At 38.0% G+C, this 22,469-nt stretch overlaps 2 protein-coding genes and 1 long non-coding RNA gene across 4 annotated transcripts; 1 reads left to right on the forward strand and 2 right to left on the reverse strand.

Moving 5' to 3' along the window:
* Positions 1 to 327: 327 nt before the first annotated feature.
* Positions 328 to 4,511, reverse strand: arl4aa (ADP-ribosylation factor-like 4aa). Of its 2 annotated transcripts, none has more exons than XM_058054078.1 (2): positions 3,919 to 4,511; positions 328 to 2,072 (listed from the first exon to the last, which is right to left on the reverse strand). In XM_058054078.1, exon 2 carries the CDS (start codon positions 1,988 to 1,990, stop codon positions 1,388 to 1,390), a length of 603 nt encoding a protein of 200 aa, XP_057910061.1. In that variant the 5' UTR covers positions 1,991 to 2,072; positions 3,919 to 4,511; the 3' UTR covers positions 328 to 1,387. The 2 variants fall into 2 exon arrangements, with proteins under 2 accessions (XP_057910061.1, XP_057910060.1); XM_058054077.1 differs by having other exon boundaries at positions 330 to 2,072; positions 3,923 to 4,503.
* On the forward strand, positions 4,217 to 7,885 carry LOC131105692 (uncharacterized). Its single transcript, XR_009119979.1, has 3 exons — positions 4,217 to 4,701; positions 6,450 to 6,563; positions 6,642 to 7,885. It is a non-coding gene; the product is annotated as an uncharacterized LOC131105692 (long non-coding RNA).
* A 7,801-nt stretch (positions 7,886 to 15,686) lies between these two features.
* Positions 15,687 to 22,291, reverse strand: LOC131105686 (protein rapunzel-like). Its single transcript, XM_058054075.1, has 3 exons — positions 21,957 to 22,291; positions 16,876 to 17,372; positions 15,687 to 16,772 (listed from the first exon to the last, which is right to left on the reverse strand). The coding sequence occupies exons 2-3, from the start codon at positions 17,367 to 17,369 to the stop codon at positions 16,082 to 16,084; spliced, it is 1,185 nt and encodes a 394-aa protein (XP_057910058.1). The 5' UTR covers positions 17,370 to 17,372; positions 21,957 to 22,291; the 3' UTR covers positions 15,687 to 16,081.
* Between the last annotated feature and the right edge of the window lie 178 nt (positions 22,292 to 22,469).

Below are 22,469 nucleotides of genomic sequence, written 5' to 3' on the forward strand. Positions count from 1 at the left end.
GAGGAAAATAAGTTCTAATATTATGGGAATAAAGTTAAAATATTATGGAAATAAAGTCCTGATATTATGAAAAAGTGACCTTTATTGATCTTATTTAAGAAGAAAGCTGAAATATTTGGAAAATGTTGAAAAAACAGCAAAAATGGGAAAACCAGAGCAATGAGTGAAGTTGACATTTTTGGGATGCTTTCAGCTATATAATAAATATATATATTATATTATATATATATATATAAATATATACAGTAAACCTCGGATATATCGGACTCGGATATATCGGAAATTCGCTCACAACGGACAGATAAAAAAGAAGCGATTTTTCTGTAATGCATTTCCAATAAAAATTCATTGCATATATCGGATTTTTTATAACGGATTTCGCCTATTTCGGACAAAATCTCCAGTCCCGTTCCAATGCATTTCCATGAAATTTCCCTGGCATATATCGGATGGCCGCATCGTGGCGCTCCGATTCGCCGAATCGTGACAGGCCGCTATACGACGTCATTTGCAGCGTTTGCAGCGTTGCCTGCGCGTCCAGGTACATTGGAAACATAGTCAAGGAAGTGCCTTTTTATAACGGATAAAATCCCATTTACGCATATACCGGATATAAATCCCATATATGCGTAAAACGGACATTTTCCGGTATACGCATATAACGGATTTCGGTTATATCGGACAAAACCAGTGGGAACAATTGAATCCGATATATCCGAGGTTTACTGTATCTGCAGAAGCTTCATGGTCAATTATGCAAATGAGACCCAATCCACTGCCACAAATAGACTGCAGTCCTGATCATAAAAACAAGAATGGTCACCAGTGCACTAAATAGTCTTTATTCGTCAAAAATGCTCCTACTGCACGTGTCCAAACATCAATCCATACAAAAGTCTACAGTGTCCATTCTCATAGACTGTAAACTCTATTGGAAGTGATCATCTAAAGTGCCTTATTAAAGTAAAAAGAGAGCAACCAAACCATTCATAATGCACAATAAAAAATAATACTTTGCTCCCACATTGAAAGCCTAGTGTAAAAAAAAAAAAAAAAAAAAAAAAGATGAGTTAGAATACAAGAAAATGCGACTGGATGGTGTCTTCACCCTTCTTTGCTAGTTGGTTAAATTCTTTTTTTGGTTAAAAAAAAAGCAACCATTGCCCATTAATGAAACCTTCAGATCACAACTTTTAGCACCTTTCCACACCTCAAACCTTCAGAACCAGATCAACACCTGTCTACAACGTTCTCATCTTCATACCGTATTCCTTTCCGCTTCACTTCCTGATGGACCGTGTCATCACCAGACAATCCCAACGCTCCAAGACGGCCGTGCTGGATGTGGAAGATGACATCCTCCAGTAACTCAAGTCTCTATTCTCATTTATCGCTTCTTCCTCTGCTGCCGCAACACCTTTCTGTGTTTCAGGATGAGGTCGTAGAGTCTGTCCAGGCCCTCCCTGAGGCCGTCCCCGATGATGGCGCAGGCCGGCTGCAGGTGCCACGGCGTCCCCGGGCTTAGCTCCTTCAGCGCAAGCAGCTTTTCGATCTCCGGCAGTCCCAAAGAGTGTCTCATGTCCTGTTTGTTGGCCACCACCAGCAACGGCACCCCCTGGTTCTCAGAGGTCTTGGCGATCTTATGGAGCTCCGTCTTGGCCTCCTCCATGCGCTCTGCGTCCACAGAGTCCACCACGAAGATGATGCCGTCCGTGCATCGCGTGTATGACTTCCACAGCGGACGCAGCTTCTCCTGGCCGCCCACGTCCCAAAACTGGAAGGTCACACTTCTGTGGCCACCCAGAGAAACTCGCACCCTTTCAGCGTTGAAACCTTTGGTGGGCACCGTGTTGACAAACTCGTTGAACTGGAGCCGGTACAGGACGGTGGTCTTTCCGGCCGAGTCCAGGCCGAGAATGGCGATGTGGAAGGACTGGAAGAACGGGATGCTTGAGAGAAAGCTAGGTTGTTCCGAGAGTCCATTCCCCATCTTTCCTCATGAGGAAGAACTCTATTGGATCCAACTTTAATCCTCAAGGTAATTTAGTAGCCAAGATGGCACTAGCGAGAACCTGAAATGAAAAAAAATTGATGATTAATATTGATTAATGATTATGTAAAGTCTGAGCAAAGTACCATTTGTCGGCACAAACCTAGTCAAAATGATGACAAAGTACAGTAAGTATTGTTACGGAAACTCTACTACAGTAAACCTCGGATATATCGGATTCAATTGTTCCCACTGGTTTTGTCCGATATAAGCGAAATCCGTTATATGCGTATACCGGAAAATGTCCGTTTTACACATATATGGGATTTATATCCGGTATATGCGTAAATGGGATTTTATCCGTTATAAAAAGGCACTTCCTTGACTATGTTTCCAATGTACCTGGACGCGCAGGCAACGCTGCAAACGCTGCAAATGACGTCGTATAGCGGCCTGTCACGATTCGGCGAATCGGAGCGCCACGATGCGGCCATCCGATATATGCGAGGGAAATTTAATGGAAATGCATTGGAACGGGACTGGAGATTTTGTCCGAAATAGGCGAAATCCGTTTTTTGAATTTTTATTGGAAATGCATTACAGAAAAATCGCTTCTTTTTTATCTGTCCGTTGTGAGCGAATTTCCGATATATCCGAGTCCGATATATCCGAGGTTTACTATATGAGCTAGCTAACATAAGGATTGGGAATGATGGGCAAAAATTCCCCCAAAAGTGCATTTCCTCTTTAACTTGTAACTACCACTCTTTACAAACAAGCGCTGCAAGGTATGCTGGGAATCAAGAAGCACGCCCAGTGACGCTAGAATATATAATTTTTTGAAAGCCTATTTTTGTTCCATATTTGATGCAGTCCATACTCACCCAAACTCTACGAACAGCCACCAATAGCTAAGTGTTCGATGGCACTTCCTTGACTATGTTTCCAATGTACCTGGACGCGCAGGCAACGCTGCAAACGCTGCAAATGACGTCGTATAGCGGCCTGTCACGATTCGGCGAATCGGAGCGCCACGATGCGGCCATCCGATAAATGCGAGGGAAATTTAATGAAAATGCATTGGAACGGGACTGGAGATTTTGTCCGAAATAGGCGAAATCCGTTATAAAAAATCCGATATATGCAATGAATTTTTATTGGAAATGCATTACAGAAAAATCGCTTCTTTTTTATCTGTCCGTTGTGAGCGAATTTCCGATATATCCGAGTCCGATATATCCGAGGTTTACTGTAGTAACACTAAAGCCACACTGAAAAGGGTGTCACTTGGTTCCCCGTTCTGCTGTTCACATGTCTAAACCAGTTTGACTTCGTGTACTGTAAATCTTGCATGCCGAGGTTTCCTGCCAAATCAACTCCATCTTGTATTGGCAAAAAGCAATACACTGCAACACAAAAAAATAGTATTTCCAGCTAAGACATCTTAGCTAGCAATACACATTAGCAAGCAATAGATATTCAAGATACGCACACTTTCACACGCACTACAGGGAAATACTTCATTTGTCATTTGGAATTAGACGCACAGTTGAACGTGTTATGAGTCACCACAAAAAAAGACTTACTATAATAACTAAACATGCCAGTCAAAGACAACAACGTCGGTATTATGTAAGCCTGCTGTACTAGTGTCAAAACATTACCAAACTACCATAACAGACCCTGAGTTAGGTTCGCCTGTTTTAATACTTTACACGTCCTTAGATTATCCTACTCGGCAAAATGCACATAACCAGGCGAAAAATATTTTAAAATTAATACGGTCACGTATGGTCTTTAATGTTAAACGGTGTGTGTGTGTAAATGTGTTGTGTGTGTGTGTGTGTGTGTGTGTACCTGCAGCAGAGAGCTAACACAAACAAGCTTTATAATTACACGGCACACAGAAGAAAAAAAAAAACGCTTACCTACCTGTCTGAATCCTCCGCAGCGCGAATATACACCAGGTCCTTCGCCCGAAAGGCTTTTTCCTTAGAAGCTCGACAATGTATCGTATTTCCACAGCCACAAATCTCTCCAGTGAGAGCGAAGCCAAGCACACCGCCTGTGAGAGCTCGAAGGTCGGTGTGGATTTGACCAAGCCTCGGCTCAGCAGTCCTGGTTAACGCCCATCTTGACTTGGCTGGTGCCCGCGATTGGTTCATTTGCGTTTCTCTCTGGACGCTGATTGGTTCAGCTAGCTGTCAAGCACGAATACGCCCGGGAACGAGGATCACCTGTTGCTCTGGCTGGTAGTATCACGTAGGCGTCCCTCCGCTCAGTTCTATCAATATTTGATCTCGCTTGAGTCACAAACGGATTCTTTCCGTTTTGTTTGGTGATTGAGATATTTTCACGACACCACGGACAGACAGCTACATTTCACAAGGCTATTTTTCAACAAAATGTCGATCGTCATTTATTCGAAAATGTGAAAAAAACGCACAGATTTCCAAACGCGGAAGTACTTCGTTCTAAGTAGAAGCTGGAAGTGACATGAGAATTAAGTATCTTGACGTAAAACACATTAAATTGGATTGATGTTTGGTTGTGCGACCAGCAACAGCTAGCTAGGATTGCCCCTGTTGTGTGTGGTGTGGGGGGGGGGCGCTTTTCCATGCGCGTGTTTGTGTTTAAAATGATTGGCCAACAACCAGGAAGTGCACTGTGCAGCAGCTCGACAGCGCCCTCCCACCCACGCCATGGTCATTGTAAGTACTACAATACTACCTATGATATATACTACAGTACTCCTTGGAATAAAACAATGTATTTTATGTTTTGCTAATGGAAATATGGGATGAACAAAATTATATAGATACTGTATATTAGTAATTATCAGTACATTAGTCTTTAGCTTATGATCAAGCAGCTGTCCATTTTGTCATTTGAAAATAACCAAACACTGAGGAAACATTCATTCAAATCACCTTGTTTTTTATATTAAATATATAGATGAGTTGGATAATTGGATTGCTTTTTAAACTTGTTTTTTTATATTTTCTTTTATCACGCATTATTAGTTGTTTCCATTTGTGTTCAAGCGCACATAAGTCCTCTTTAATGACTGGAGAAAATTTGAGATGATGAAAAGGATCAAGTGGGATTCAAATAAGAAAACATATGTCAGGCGTGAGGTCAGGCGGTTTAATGCAACGTCTGATTTTATATTTAGTGTGTGACTTGTGTGCACGTGTTCAATGCAGATATTCCAGACATGCTTCCAGCCATCTTGCATCGTGGCCTTCTGCGTGTTTATCATTGTTGGGTGGGAGGGGACATCAAATGACCAGCTGTCCACGGAGCGGCAGACCTCTTGAAGCTGAGGTTTGACCTTTGTGACACCCATCACTGCTGGCCCGCTGCCTTCATACAGTATAAACCAGGGGTGGGCAAACTTTTGGACTCGTGGGCCGCATTGAGTTAACAAAACTGTGCAGGGGGCCAGAATATATTTTTTATAACACACACACTATTTTACGCTTATAATTATAACAGTCCACCTTTAATTATTTGTCTAATTTTATTTATTTATTATATATTATAATGATTAATTATATTATATATATTAATTTTATTATTATATATATTATATTTAATATATTATATTATTTATTATTTAATTTATTTATTTGTACATATGTATATTTGTATATATATTTGTATTTACTTATAACCAATAGGCAAACAGTTCAACCCAAGACACACTTAGGACCGCCCCCTCATTTGAATAGTTTTTCCTTCTGCATTTCAAGCTGACATTGTCTGCTGCATGAAATAAATACATATGAGAGCAGAGTGCTTTTATTTATTTATTGATATGTAATTCTATTTATATATTTATTTTTGTATTTATTTCTACATTTATTTTTGTATTAATTTTTGAATCTTGTTTATTATTTTTGTATTTAGTTTTGCTTTTATTTATTTATTTATCTATATATTTTTTTATTTTTGTTTTTATTTCCATTTAAATTAATTTTTTTGTATTTAATTTTTTGATTTTTTTTTTCATTTTTGTTTTTATTTCCACTTTTATTTATTTATTATTTTGGCAGTTTTGGTCCTCCATATTAAGAAGGGGGTAATGGTAGTGGCAGTGGACACAAGTTGCCGCTGCATTCAGGGACACTTGTAAATCACAGCAAACACACTCACACATGCACATGCAGGCCAAAGTAGGTGATATACACAATTTTCCCCCAGAATTACTATAACATGAATTAGCCAATGAATTATCGTCGATATTTCAAGGTAATTAACATAATAAGGTTTATGTTTTCGGAGTAGGGAGCTCATGGGGGTAAATGGCGTCAGGTCAAATGTCTGATGGGGTACTTGGGAACCTTAAGGGCAGCACGCTCCTAATTAATAGCAAAGCTAGAAATCACATAAAGCCAATTTTTCCTTCCAGGTATGTCGTCATCATAAATGACACATAGCACATATATTTCAACAGGAGGTCTGGGCCTGCCTCGCTGCAGATGTTTCCAGGCCACACAGGACAGGACATGAGTTGACCCGCTCAACAGATGGCGAGGACGGGAGGGAAGACGCTCACTTCCTCTGCTCTGTACGGCAGTCATTTGATGACAAATCCAAAGCGACACAAGTCCGATTCCCTACATGGCACTCATCATCTCCTCCTCAGTGTCACCTTTGACCTTTCTGAGACGCCCACGTGCAGTGATGGACAGTGCCGTCAGCGAGAGGACTCCGTCGCATCCGTCACTTTCGTCTCGGGTCGATACGCACCGCGATGTGAGGAAAGAGATAAAGGCTGGGAGGAAGTCTTATTGATCTTTGGCATCAAACTACCTTCAGGATTCACCACTGCAGAAAATCCAATTCTTCTTATTGGCGGACATGTTGGTTAATGAGATCACTCTTATTCACTTTACCGCAGCGTATTTTACTTTAAGAGACGGGCAAGGACCGGTTGGCTAAATGTCACTCAAAGGAAAGCTTCCAAAGGATACAGAAAATAAATAAGTAAATAATAAATAAAGAGATAAAGTTCCGTGACTCAAGCCACAATCTACGAAAGAATAGTGTTCATAGTCGTAGCAAGTTGGAAATTTCACGTTATTAATTACCATTACTAATAAGGTAGAGCTTCAAGTTGGAATTTTAGGAGAAAAAAGGCTTTTGTACAATAAAGTTCTAACATCAACGGCAAAGATTTTCAGGAAAATTCTAGTCTTTTTTTGTTTAAAGTACTATTATTAAGTTGTAATTATTAGCAACATAATAAAGTTGTCATTTTATGAGGGGAAAAAAGTTACATTTACCATAAAGTTGTAACATTAACAGAAAACAAAACTAAAATCCCCAAACTACGCTCTTTTTCTTAATTAAACACAGTGAGTGTTGATCCAGTAAACATACACAGCAGTGGTTCCCAGTGGTTACGTGAAAAAAAAAACAATTAGCGCCTAAAACTCAAACTTACGAGTGTACCTGAACGCCTCACAGCGCGAGGAGACCGCAGACAGGAAAAAGACAGCGCGGCAAGTTGGTCCTTGCTCTTTGTGATTCATATCAACAAATAAGTAAGTTTGAATGATGACTTCGTCATGACACAACTAGGATATTGGGGTTCGATTCCCCGCTTGGGCATCTCTGTGTGGAGTTTGCATGTTCTCCCTGTGTATGCGTGGGTTTTCTCCGGGTACTCCGGTTTCCTCCCACATTCCAAAAACATGCTAGGTTAATTAGCCACTCCAAATTGTCCATTCACCCTAAAATGATACTTTATTGTTGGTTGTATGTATTTCAGATACTATTAAAAAAGGGAGGTAGTGGTTATTTTAGAGTTGGGACATCATGGAAAGATCCCAGTCAGATATTGAACACTTCATATTCAACATGCAGAATCAAAACAATCAAACTGCTGTCAAGGCTGCTGGAGCTGTTTCTAAAAGGGGGCATTCATGTGCGTGTTTTACTCGTTTGCTATTTTCTATGCAGTCATCTGCCACCAGAGGGCGCTGTTGTTGTATACTTTACAACAGGGGTGCTCACACTTTTTCAGCATGCGAGCTACTTTTAAAATGACCGAGTCAAAATGATCTACCCACTACAAAAATGCAAAACATCTATTTATTTTCAAATGTATTGAGGATTATTTGTACGTACAATGTATGTTGATGTACCTTACATAACCAAATGAGCCAATATTGCAAAACACACATAATTAACTATTAACATTTTTTGTAATTACCTGAGTTTACTTTGATGACTTGCACTGAATTGAACCAGCCAGGGATGCATAGTCCGGACAGTAGCTGCTGATAGCCAGCCTCAAGCACACTTCCAAATGTTTATCAGTCATGGATAATATCCGTATCATAATATCCGTATAATATTCCATATCCGTATGGAAGTGATATGTTTTTTGCCTTTTTACTTGGTCCAGTTTTTGCCTTTTTACTTGGTCCAGCTCCTTCACTCATTTTAGTGACCATAAACTTTAGCGAGGGCTTTAAAATCTCGCAATTCGCCGACTAGCTTAGCACTTTGCATCGTTGTTTACGCATGAGCGGTGACCTAAAGGTCAAAATTCAGTTGTCATCTGACTGGTTGTCCTGTATGTCAATCAAGTAACGGGGATGGATGATAGGCTGACATCGTAAGTTCTGCTGCACTTAGAGACGTCGTTTGATTTGATTGGTCGCCCGAAGGGCAACATTCAGTTGTCATCTGAATGGCTGCCCTGTATGTCAATCAAGTGACGGCATTGATGCTGGGATGATATTTTTTTAATGTCACGCCGCGATCGACCAGCGATCGACCAGTACCACCTCCGCAATCGACCGGTAGCTCGCGATCGACTTAATGAGCACCCCTGCTTTACAACATGCTGGCATGGAGTCATTTATGTAAATAATGGATTTCGCATTTGTGATGAATGACCACAGTTTTTTTGTATCTGATCCACTCTTATTTGCTGACGATTAGAAAGAGAAGATTAACACTTCCTCTTCCTCGCTTCCTGTTTCTCCCGCTTTCATTCCAACTTTATGTGTGTGTCTACATGCACATGTGTATGTGTGTTAACTGGTAGTAGCAATATAAGCTATGTGATTGCCTAGTTTAGGAAAACAGCAGAAAGAAGTGCAGAAGATCTCGCCTTGGGTTTGTCGTACTTGAAGAAAACAAAGACATTCATATCACCTTTGACCCCAGCCACCAAGACAATCGCTGTTCCCGTTACTGTCAGTGTTATATTATCGTTGTTATTAGTGTTACTGTTGACACTGATGTTACGTTAACTATTGTTTTTATTGTTACCGTTATTGTTGTTTTACTGTTAATACTGATTACATTACTGTTGTTGTTACTGTTATTACTGTAATAACGTAACAATGTACTGTAATGTACCTGTAAGGCGCTTTTCCACCTCACTGTTAGCACATTTACCTAGTGATGACGCAACATCAGAAGCAATGCGGGGTTCAGTATTTTGCCCAGCGATGGAACCCACAACCTTCAGTTTAGGAGAGCCAAAGGAGTCGTATTAGCAACCGTATTAGCAACCGTATTAGCAACCTCGCCACGGAGGCGTGGCCTTAAAGGAGCTGCTGAGTCGTGATGCGGAAGCAGCAGCCAGCGAACAAATGTTTGAAGGCTTTTTATCCGATTAGAAGAGTCAAAGAGCAGGCGGGGCCCGCTCGATGACGCCTAATAGCATTAGCCTGAGCTCCGGGATGCGCCTCGACGGGCTGCCAGAGAGACCCTAGCATCGATCCGCTCAGCCCTCCGGGGGCCACTCGGACTCTCGCCTGGATCCGCTCTTTCATTTGTTCATGAAATATTGATATTAGATGCTATCTGGCGCTCCATATGGAGGTTATTTTTAAACTTTTCCTCATAATTTCATGTCGGATAATAAGTTGACTTGGGGCCGACATCCTGCGGCAAAACCCCTTTCACAAGAAAAGATGCTGCAATTGAAGGCAACACAATCAGATAAGATAATCTTTGCTACTATGGTGAGTCAAGATACTTGACTGGACGCTGGAATGAATATTACTAGCAAACAGCGCCCTCTGTCTGCAAAACCCTGCGGTGCATAACAAGGACAAACATGGCTGGAGTATGGAGGACCAAAACTGCCAAAATAATAAATAAATAAAAGTGAAAATAAAAACAAAAATGAAAAAAAAAATCTAAAAATTTCATACACAAAAGTAAATATAAATGGAAATAAAAACAAAAAAATATATATACATAAATAAATACAAGCAAAAATAAATACAAAAATAAAAAAACAAGATTCAAAAATTAAATATAAATACAAAAATAAATGTAGAAATAAATACAAAAATAAATATATAAATAGAATTACATATCAATAAATAAATAAAAAAGCACTCTGCTCTCATATGTATTTATTTCATGCTGCAGACAATGTCAGCTTGATTGACATGTGAGCCTGATCTCTCTCCTCCCCGACGGAGCTTTTTCGCACTCACATGTCAATCAACCAATAGGCGAACAGTTCAACCCAAGACACACTTAGGACCGCCCCCTCATTTGAATAGTTTTTCCTTCTGCATTTCAAGCTGACATTGTCTGCAGCATGAAATAAATACATATGAGAGCAGAGTGCTTTTATTTATTTATTGATATGTAATTCTATTTATATATTTATTTTTGTATTTATTTTTAATTTTTGAATCTTGTTTTTTATTTTTGTATTTATTTTTGCTTTTATTTATTTATTTATTTATGTATATATTTTTTTATTTTTGTTTTTATTTCCATTTATATTATTTTTTTTTGTATTTAATTTTTTGATTTATTTTTTCATTTTTGTTTTTATTTTCACTTTTATTTATTTATTATTTTGGCAGTTTTGGTCCTCCATACTGGAGACCGCAGCAGATGCAAAGTGTGATTGCATGGCGTGATGGAAGATCTTGTCAGTAAACTGATGCTTAAAGTCTTTCCATCATGGCGCTCAGCATCGGCCTTTTTACGAGGCGGGCCCGCAGGGGCCAGGGGGTGGTGTTCGGATCAATATTTGTTACCTTGGCGAATGCCGCATGACCGCTAATGAATCCACTGGCTTTCAGAGCAGCATGCCTCCACTCTGCTCAGCCGCAAAGGCTGGACAATCATCTCCAACATGCCTACTCAGCTCTTCAACTCCGAGCCTTCCTCTAATATAGAGGATCTTTGAAATGGATTTCGATAGTAGATCCCGAAATTTCCTAATTTCTTTGTTTGTCACACTTAAATGTTTCAGATTACTAACACTTTGGGACTCCAGCAAGCCACAGTGAGAGCCATTATCCACAAATGGCCAAAACAAGAAACAGTGGTGAACCTTCCCGGTGTCAAGGCGGGACCCAAAGGCAGAATTGGCAGGCACTACACGAGGTAAGGTTCTACACGAATGTGAAGGTCGGTACACAGGAAGTCAGTCCAATAAGGCAAAGGTATCCAAGAGCGGCAGGCAGAAGGAGAGGTCGAAAAGCTAGGACGACACCTGAATGTACAACGAACTTGCACCACACAGGAGGAATCAGAGGCAATAACTAGCAAGCAGGAAATCAGGTGATGAGGGACACCTGAGCACAATCGGGCAGGAGGCGGGGTCTCCAAGATGGAGGCGGGGTAGGCAATGACAGTGCTTGAGTGCTTGATCAACCAAAATGACCCCCAAAAGTGCACAACAACATCAAAAGAACTGCAGGCCTCACTTCAGTAAAATACGGTGGTGGTAGTGTGATGGTCTGGAGCTGTTTTGCTGCTTCAGGAACCGGAAGACTTGCTGTCATAAACGACCATGAATCATCAAAAAAAAAAAATCCCGAAGATGTCCAGCCATCTGTTGCCATCTGACCTCAAACTGAAAGCAACTAGCAAGACCATCAAACCAAATGAAGACCAGTCCAAGTCCTGATCTGAATCCACGACCTTAAAAAGGCTTGATTGCAGTTGTTGCTGCTAAGGGTGCGTATTAGCTTTAGGGGGACATCAGTTTTTCACACAGGGTTACGTTTCATTTAAAAACTCCATGTTATGTTCGGTTGTGTTGACTAATATTTACATTTTTATTTCATGATATTTTGCCCGCCTCTCGCCCGAAGACAGCTGGGATAGGCTCCAGCAGCCCCGCGAGCCTCGTGAGGAAAAAGCGGTAAAAAAATGAATGAATGAATGATATCTTAGTGTGACCTTTCACTCGCCTTTTTGCAGTGGAGCCCAAATAACAGCAGAGCCTTCCTGTCCAATAGAGGATCTTTGATCAGTATAAAGATGTTTGCTTGTTTTAATTTGAGACTTTATGACTATATTATTAATTTGGTAAAAATGTAAAAATATCTTGCATTGATTTGATCTACAAAATAAGCAAAAGGAGAAGCCCCCCCCCCCCACCACCACCACACACACACACGCTTAGCAAACTGTACAATCAGCACATGTGTTATTACACATCTTTGCTCTGCTAAAGAGCGTCCCGATGTGCTGAGATATGAAACGCCATGAACGTTAGCATCCTGCTAAGATAAGCACTTTGCAGCTCGTCTGCGGGGGCAGTAAGCGCTGCGGTCGGAAAACGCTGACTTGGGTGCAAATGGGGGAATTAAATTAGTCGTTGCGGTGCAGCCTCGTTAAATCACATTTGTGCTGAGAAAAAGCAAAACGTATTAGATTAGCCTCGCTTTTACATCCATAAACAACGGGTAAAAACAAGATGCTAATCGGATGACAGGAAGCAAAACAATTTAACATGCACTGACTTTATTAAGAGTCCAATAAACCAATCAATAGGCATGATTTGAATACATATTTCCGCTTCTTTATATCAACTAGTGCGTGGTTACGGATTGAAACATCTTAAGAACTACCAACTGGTGTGGAACCCAAGATGCGGGGGCAGGAAATACAACAAAAATGTTTATTAACAAAAAGAGTCCACACGGGGTAAAAGTACAAATGAACAGAGGTTGCTAGGCAAAAATAACACAAGCCGGAAGACGGTAACAAAAAACACAAAAATGTTAAAAAACAGGAAAAAAAACCCATCAGGCAAGTACTCACGACCATATACTTAAAAAAAAGTATATTAGTAGTAGTAGGCAAACTCACATTAGTGGATTTTTTTAATCATAGGTAGAATGAAAGAAAAGGTAAAATAGCTCCCCTGCAGGACAGTTGGATAAATGCACCATGCTTAGTAACCATTTAATCCATCTACTCTAGCAATCCCTCGTTTATCGCGGTTAACTTACTCCACAACCGACAGAGATTAGTACATTTCCAGCGAGTAGGATTTTATATTTAGAAATGGAATATTCTTGGTAGTTAGAGCATAGAAAACTTAGTTATTAGAGCCCTCCAGAGACAAACTAACACCCCTATAGTCACCTTTAAAACTTTAGGTTTTAGCTTTTGCCTTGTGTTTTTACTATGTATTTATGTAAAAAAAATGTATTTATAATATATTATTATATATATTATATTATATATATAAAAATTATATTATTCATTCATTTATTCATTTTCTACCGCTTTTTCCTCACGAGGGTCGCGGGGGTGCTGGAGCCTATCCCAGCTGTCTTCGGGCGTAAGGCGGGGTACACCCTGGACTGGTCGCCAGCCAATCACAGGGCACATATAGACAAACAACCATTCACACTCATATTCATACCTATGGACAATTTGGAGTGGCTAATTAACCTAGCATGTTTTTGGAATGTGGGAGGAAACCGGAGTACCCGGAGAAAACCCACGCATGCACGGGGAGAACATGCAAACTCCACACAGAGATGCCCGAGGGTGGAATTGAACCCTGGTCTCCTAGCTGTGAGGTCTGTGCGCTAACCCCTAGACCACCGTGCCGCCCAAAATTATATAATATTATATATATTATTTTATTATATATTATTATATTGTATAATAATATTATATTATTATATATATTATTTATATATATATGTATAATTTAATGTATTTATGTATTTATATAAATACTATGTATTTACAATGCTTAGTAAATCTTTATTTTCCTCAACGTGCACACGTCACACAGCCAGTGTACTATACAGTATCCCAGATGCAGTTCTACTCCAACACTCTAGGTGGTGATATAGGTGGCGTATAACTGATGCGGTGGGTCCTTCGTCCAAGTGCAAGTGGACTGTAACGACTGAAAGCGCATACACAATGGTGCATCTACAGGATGACTAACTAAACAAACATAGGACATGAATGCAACCAAACAATAAACATAACGAGTTAGCATGCTAAATGATTCGCTACATACGCTTCAGCAGGAGCATTTGGTTTTAAAAAATACTCGTGTTGGCAGTGAAGGTCCAAACCTCACGAGGGCATGGAAACAAAGTGCTTAGTAAATAAGTTAGCAGCTGATATCATTTACTTTAGTAGGAAATTACACAAAAAGTAAAAACAAACATGGCGTCTGCTCTAAAGCTTTGGTCACAAAAATTGTGTTAATTGGGCTAATAACTATAAAAGCAATCTTCACTGGCTAAATGTACTGCAAAAAAGGTCAGTAAGGATAATTCATAATGCCGCCTACAGACAACATAGCTTGGGACCGACCGATGAATTACCAAACTACCAGTTCAAAAATCGCATATTTTGGGAACCCAAAGTTGTCGAGTCATGCTTGGTACCGTTGGAAACCTCACTACGAATTCTGCAGGTGGGAATTGGTTCCAAGTCAATAGGACTTACACTTCAAGAGTTATTTGCGGAAAAAAAACACTTTTTTCAATGGTTTCAAACCGGTTTAGATCGGTTCAAACAAAAATAATCATCAAAAATCGCATACCTCAGGAACCAAAGTTTGTAGAGCCGTGCTTGGTACCTTTGGAAGGCTTGCAGCAAACGATGCAGATGGTAATTGGTTCCAAGTCAAGAGGACTTAGCATTTGAGAGTTATTCACAAAAAAGCGTTTTTTTTTTCGAATGGCTTCAGACCAGTTTAGACCGGTTCAAGCAGAACACTCCTAAATAATATCTTAGAGTAATAATAAATAGAGTCATGCTTGGTACCGTTGGAAAGCTGGCTGTGAATTATACAGATGGGAATTGGTTCCAAATCGATAGGAGTTTGGGTTCGAGAGTTATTCGCAAAAAACGTGAATTTAATTTTTAATTTTTAATTTTTAATTTTTAATTTTTAATTTTTAATTTTTAATTTTTAATTTTTAATTTTTAATTTTTAATTTTTAATTTTTAATTTTTAATTTTTAAAAATTGAATTTTTAATTAATTTTTTTTTTAAATTTAATTTAATTTAATTTAATTTTTAATTAATTTAATTTTTAATTTAATGTAATTTTTAATTTTTAATTTTTAATTTTTAATTTTTAATTTTTAATTTTTAATTTTTAATTTTTAATTTTTAATTTAATTTAATTTAATTTAATTTAATTTAATTTAATTTAATTTAATTTAATTTTTAATTTTTAAAAATTTAAATTTTAATTAAAATTTTTTTTAATTTAATTTAATTTAATTTTTAATTAATTTAATTTTTAATTTAATTTTAAATTTTAAATTTTAAATTTTAAATTTTAAATTTTAAATTTTAAATTTTAAATTTTAAATTTTTAATTTTTAATTTTTAATTTTTAATTTTTAATTTTTAATTTAATTTAATTTAATTTAATTTAATTTAATTTAATTTAATTTAATGTAATTTAATTTAATTTAAGCATAACGTAGTCCTAGCATATAAGTGTTTCAAATGTACTTCTTCCCTGAGATCATATTTCTCCTCTCTTGTAGAGAAGTATTGGATGACATTTTTAGCTAATTGCTTATTTTTAGCCTTATGCATTATTTTAGCTGTTTGAAGATGAACTATATCAGCAAGTTGAAGTATTTGTTATTTTACAAATAAGGAGTTAGTATGTTCTCTGTAGGCGGCATTATGAATTATCCTTACTGGCCTTTTTTGCAAGGATAGATTTGGTGCTCATAGACAAATAATTTTTGGCATTGCAAAATCCTCCTAAATTGTCCATTTTAGCGTCTCCACCGTTTAGATGGACGCTTTAACGACACTTGGCGTATCAATTTATTCGTTGTAGAACATTCGGGTTAGTCCGAGTGTACGCACACGGCCACGTTCTTGTGGCGTTCCCAGTAGTGGCATTCTTCGGGAAAGCTCCACGCCGCCGCCGACTCCTTGTGACGACTGACGGCGTGCACCACGAAGCCGCTCAGCTGCTTCTCCAGGACGTCCACCACGGCGGGGGCGTTGCCCTTCCTGGCCTGACCCTCCATCATCTGCAGAACCAAGTCCCGCGGCACCGACCGCGGCCGAGTGCTGAAGGACACCACCAGGTTGATGTTGTTCACCTGGAGCACCTCGAACCAGTTGCGTCCCGCCACGTGGTGGAAGTGCTCGCCGGCGCGCCACTTTCGGTAGGTGCTCCCAGCGTGGTTAATGAGGCGTACGGACCAGCTCACCCAGTCGTACTTTTTCACCAGGAAGTCGAGAAGCTCCTGGGTTGTATCCTGGAGGTTCTCGGTTTGCTTCTCCTGCAGGAGATGCTGAGCGTCCAGCTTGGCTTGCTCGGGGAAAGCGGCGATGCAGGACTCGATGGTTCTCTTCATGCGGGACTCCATTTCATCCATCTTGCGGCTCCACTCTTGGAGCTTGTCCTGTTCTTCTTCTTGGTCGCGGGTCAAAGCCGAGTGGCCCAGCAGAGCAATCAGACCCAAGCAGAGGAGCTCCTTCATGTGGACGCAGAAGTCCTCCAGAAGGCGGCGGTTCCTCGACACGTACCTGCCAACAAAGTACAGCATTTTATTTTTGGTATCGCTTGGTCCCCAGGTTCTCCAACCAGGTTCTAGCAGCTTCTGAACCATCTGGTAGAGTTTCAACATACTTTTCCACCACGTCCAAGATGGACTCTGCAAAACTGTTGTTTCCCATCAGAGCGTCGTAGAGCACAAACAGGTTCTTCTCCCCTCCGCTTTTGGAGAAATGCTCCAGAAAAAGCTTGGTCTTCACCTCCCGGAACTGCTCCTTAGCCTCGATGATGTCCATGTACTTCCTGAACTGGTTCCTGATGTTCTCCTCCACGCTAAAATACTGAGAGTCCAGACGCCCCTTCTTGATCTCGCAGTCGATGTCCTCCAGCTGGCTGGAGAGCACGTCCAAGCTGTTCCTCACCGTCAGGAACTGCTCTTTCACGTAGAAGACCTCCTTGCTCTGGACGTTGTCCAAGGCCAGACGTAGGACAGGGGCGGCGGCCTCGCAGAGAGGGAAGAGCTCGCCGACGGCGCCGGCCATCACCTCGGCGCCCCTTTCCAACATGTCCATGGCGGCCTCGATGGACTGCTTCTTCTGGGCCACGACCTTCTCCAGTGGGCTGCTCATTGTCTGGGAGCGAGAAGGAGGAAGTCCGCTGTCAAATATTTGGATTATTTGCTTTTGTAGCTTTGATGCTACCCGTCCAACATTATAGATGACATATATCACAGACGACGTAGCAACATGGAGTAGCACACTAGCAAACATTAGCGTAGCTACATGATGCTAATGCTAAGATTTTCACATCATGCTACGTTTGCCTATTTGCTGAAGAAAAACGATAAGTCAAATACTCTTCCAATTTGGAATTCAATCGGAATTTTGGGAAATATACGCCTCAAAAGTCTACTGTAGAGCACAATAGGCACATCCCCACCAAAACAAATAAAGCTATGCTAGCTAACGTGCTAACGTTCTACTCACATTTTAACAGCAACGTCATGTTTGCTGAAGAAAAATGGATCAAACCGCCATGTTTATAGTTGATAGGCGGATAGTTAGCCGGTGTTTTAAGATGTGTAGTGAAGCCCGACTTATGTTAAGTAAGCCTCTAAGGTCTGTGTTAACCGCTGTTATGCAAAAGACATGCAAAACCTCGACAATTTTAATTTTAATTTTAATTTTAATTTTAATTTTAATTTTAATTTTAATTTTAATTTTAATTTTAATTTTAATTTTAATTTTAATTTTAATTTATTTAATGTAATTAAATTAAATAAATAAATAAATTTAATTTAATTGATTTAATTAAAATAAAATAAAATTAAATAAAATTAAATTAAATTAAATTAAATTAAATTAAATTAAATTAAATTAAATTAAATTTTAAATTTTGATGTGATTTAAATCATGATGTGAAATTTTAAATTTTTAAATTTTAATTAAATTTATTTAATTTAATTAAATTTATTTAATTTAATTAAATTTTAATTTAATTTAATTTAATTTAATTTAAAAATACTTAAATCATATTAGGAAAGCAGGAAGTGAACAAATGTAAGAGTTAGTGATTGTAAAAGTACCAGATGGAGGGGTAGGATTTAATAAGCTTTGCTTCTTCCTACTCCTTTTGGACATGTGGAACTGGGAACTGATTATGGGATGCACTCAATTGGAATCTGATGCATGTTCAAATGAAATAAAACCATTACCATTACCATTACCATTACCATTACCAAAATTTGGGGGAATATACGCCTCTGAAGTCGTACCCATACTTCCCCACAACAAATGAAGTCAAACGTTAACAACGCTAGCAAAGCTGTAAAGTGCTAACATTACACTCACATTTCCATATCTGTAATTGACTGGCGGATAGTTAGCAGCGCCCCAGGCTGCATTTTAAGATGTGTAGCAAAGCCTTTTTTTTTTCTGTATGCACATGGGCGAGCTCAACGTGCCTTTTTATGCCAATTTTGCCATTTTGGTTAGGAATAATCACTTGTATGATATTTAGTATTATATTTAGGACCACACAAGAATGATTTCATGTTAGAAACATCTTCATTTTTCACTTTTTTACATCTTTGAAAAAGAAAATGACCCCAAGTACAACAATAGAAAATGGGAGGATCCATTGTGTGTTGCATAAAGGGAAGTTAAAAATGTCAATGGCATGATATCAAAAATATGTTTTTTTTAGGAATACCTGGAATATGAAATGATAGCATTTTTCATTAGGAAGATATTTCGAGAAAACAACCTGACCGGGTCATTTTTGACCCACTTATGGAAGGTTGGGGTAGTAACACAAAAACTACAATTTCTTAAAATGTATAAAAGGTAAGTTAAAAATGTGAATGGCATTATATCAAAAACATGTTTTTTTAGGAATACCTGGAATATGAAATGATGAAAAATTTTCATTCGGAAGATATTTCAACATTTTTGACCCACTTATGGAAGGTTGGGGTAGTAACACAAAAACTACAATTTCTTAAAATTTATAAAATGTAACTTAAAAATGTGAATGGTATGATATTAAAAACATGTTTTTTTGAGGAATACCTGGAATATGAAATGAATTTTTTTCATTATGAAGATACTTTAAGAAAACAACCTGACCGGGTCATTTTTGACCCACTTATGGAAGGTTGGGGTAGTAACACAAAAACTAAAATCTCTTAAAATGTATAAAAGATAAGTTAAAAATGTGACCAGCATGATATTAAAAACATGTTTTTTTTTTGGAATACCTGGAATATGAAATAATGAAAAATTTTCATTATGAAGATAATTCAAGAAAACAACCTGACCGGGTCATTTTTGACCCACTTATGGAAGGTTGGGGTAGTAACACAAAAACTACAATTTCTTAAAATTTATAAAATGTAACTTAAAAATGTGAATGGCATGATATTAAAAACATGTTTTTTTGAGGAATACCTGGAATATGAAATGAATTTTTTTCATTATGAAGATACTTTAAGAAAACAACCTGACCGGGTCATTTTTGACCCACTTATGGAAGGTTGGGGTAGTAACACAAAAACTACCATTTCTTAAAATGTATAAAAGGTAAGTTAAAAATGTGAATGGTATGATATTAAAAACATGTTTTTTTAGGAATATCTGGAATATGAAATAATGAAAATTTTTCATTATGAAGATATTTCAAGAAAACAACCTGACCGGGTCATTTTTGACCCACTTATGGAAGGTTGGGGTAGTAACACAAAAACTACCATTTCTTAAAATGTATAAAAGGTAAGTTAAAAATGTGAATGGCATGATATTAAAAACATGTTTTTTTTAGGAATACCTGGAATATGAAATAATGAATTTTTTTCATTATGAAGATACTTTAAGAAAACAACCTGACCGGGTCATTTTTGACCCACTTATGGAAGGTTGGGGTAGTAACGCAAAAACTAACATTTCTTAAAATGTATAAAAGATAAGTTAAAAATGTGAATGGTATGATATTAAAAACATGTTTTTTTAGAAATACCTGGAATATGAAATAATGAAAAATTTTCATTATGAAGATATTTCAAGAAAACAACCTGACCGGGTCATTTTTGACCCACTTATGGAAGGTTGGGGTAGTAACACAAAAACTAAAATTTCTTAAAATGTATAAAAGATAAGTTAAAAATGTGAATGGCATGATATCAAAAACATGTTTTTTTAGGAATACCTGGAATATGAAATAATGAAAAATTTTCATTAGGAAGATATTTCAAGAAAACAACCTGACCGGGTCATTTTTGACCCACTTATGGAAGGTTGGGGTAGTAACACAAAAACTAAAATTTCTTAAAATGTATAAAGATAAGTTAAAAATGTGAATAGCATTATATTAAAAACATGTTTTTTTTAGGAATAACTGGAATATGAAATGATAACATTTTTCATTACAAAGATATTTCAAGAAAACAACCTGACCGGGTCATTTTTGACCCACTTATGGAAGGTTGGGGTAGTAACACAAAAACTACAATTTCTTAAAATGTATAAAAGGTAAGTTAAAAATGTGAATGGCATGATATCAAAAACATGTTTTTTTAGGAATACCTGGAATATGAAATGATGAAAAATTTTCATTCGGAAGATATTTCAACATTTTTGACCCACTTATGGAAGGTTGGGGTAGTAACACAAAAACTACAATTTCTTAAAATTTATAAAATGTAACTTAAAAATGTGAATGGCATGATATTAAAAACATGTTTTTTTGAGGAATACCTGGAATATGAAATGAATTTTTTTCATTATGAAGATACTTTAAGAAAACAACCTGACCGGGTCATTTTTGACCCACTTATGGAAGGTTGGGGTAGTAACACAAAAACTAAAATCTCTTAAAATGTATAAAAGATAAGTTAAAAATGTGACCAGCATGATATTAAAAACATGTTTTTTTTTAGGAATACCTGGAATATGAAATAATGAAAAATTTTCATTATGAAGATATTTCAAGAAAACAACCTGACCGGGTCATTTTTGACCCACTTATGGAAGGTTGGGGTAGTAACACAAAAACTAAAATTTCTTAAAATTTATAAAATGTAACTTAAAAATGTGAATGGCATGATATTAAAAACATGTTTTTTTTTAGGAATACCTGGAATATGAAATAATGAAAATTTTTCATTATGAAGATATTTCAAGAAAACAACCTGACCGGGTCCTTTTGGACCCATAAGTGGGTCAAAAAGGGTTAAGAGGGACCCTTTAAGGGTCTGATAGCATCATCCATTTGTGCTCACGTGTCCCACTTTATCATGGAGTGAGATCTTTCCACATCAAATCAAAACAAGCTTGTTTCCTTCTGCATCCACTACTGTACGGTCTTCATATTTATTATTGATGCAAACATCTTCCATGCTGGAGGTCGGAGCCAGGTAATGTATGAAAAGCCTCCAGGTAATGATGTCATGTATGGACAAAATGGAGTCCTGAGATGATGCATGACTCACTTGAAGCACCAAGGAACATCCTTGACGTCCTCGCTTGTCAACATCAAAGCCATAAATCCACGCACTTAATACACAAAATACACAACACTGATGACGATTTGAAGTATTAAAAAAAAAGCAGCAAGTAAAGAAATGCGCAGTTAATGTGCGCTTTTACGCACGTACGCTTTACACCACCCCCTTTACACCACACCTTATTACGCGTTTTTGTACCAGATAAGAACATTCTTACCTGAGATGATCGATGTGCTGCGTTCCCGTCTGGCAAGTTTCTTCTTCTTTTGGAGAATATTGTCTGGGGAGGGGTCCGAAAGGAGAAAGAGAGAGAGAAAGAGAGAGAGAGAGAGGGAAGGAAAGAAGAGATGCGCAACAGAATCTAAGAGGGAAGGAGCTGCTTGCTGGTGGTTTCCATCCAACAATCTCTTTTGCGTCGCCACCCAAAGATGGATAAATATGATAAATATGATTTTTGGTGTTTTTTTCATTCCCTCATCATCTCGCAAGTCGTGATGAACAACAATGAAAGCACCCAGTGAGGTAAGATGATGATTTATTTTGTCATCAGATGTCATCCTGCATGCAAATCAGCAAGTGTACTATTTTTTTTTTTTGGTGTCTCATTGAACTAAATGACCCCCCCCCCCCAAACAAACATTCAGGATTATATCAAAATGGAATGGAGGGTTTCATTTGATTTAAAGCAATATGATGATGGTGACCCCCCCCCTCCCGTTCCCTCCCTCCT

Source organism: Doryrhamphus excisus, chromosome 17, assembly GCF_030265055.1.
Source record: "Doryrhamphus excisus isolate RoL2022-K1 chromosome 17, RoL_Dexc_1.0, whole genome shotgun sequence".
Taxonomy (NCBI): domain Eukaryota; kingdom Metazoa; phylum Chordata; class Actinopteri; order Syngnathiformes; family Syngnathidae; genus Doryrhamphus; species Doryrhamphus excisus.

Coding starts and splice junctions, on each gene's coding strand:
- LOC131105686 (XM_058054075.1), bottom strand. CDS start 17,369: ATGAGCAGCCCACTGGAGAAGGTCGTGGCCCAGAAGAAGCAGTCCATC. Junction 16,773..16,875: donor ATCTTGGACGTGGTGGAAAA/GTATGTTGAAAC, acceptor CTTTGTTGGCAG/GTACGTGTCGAGGAACCGCC.
- arl4aa (XM_058054078.1), bottom strand. CDS start 1,990: ATGGGGAATGGACTCTCGGAACAACCTAGCTTTCTCTCAAGCATCCCG.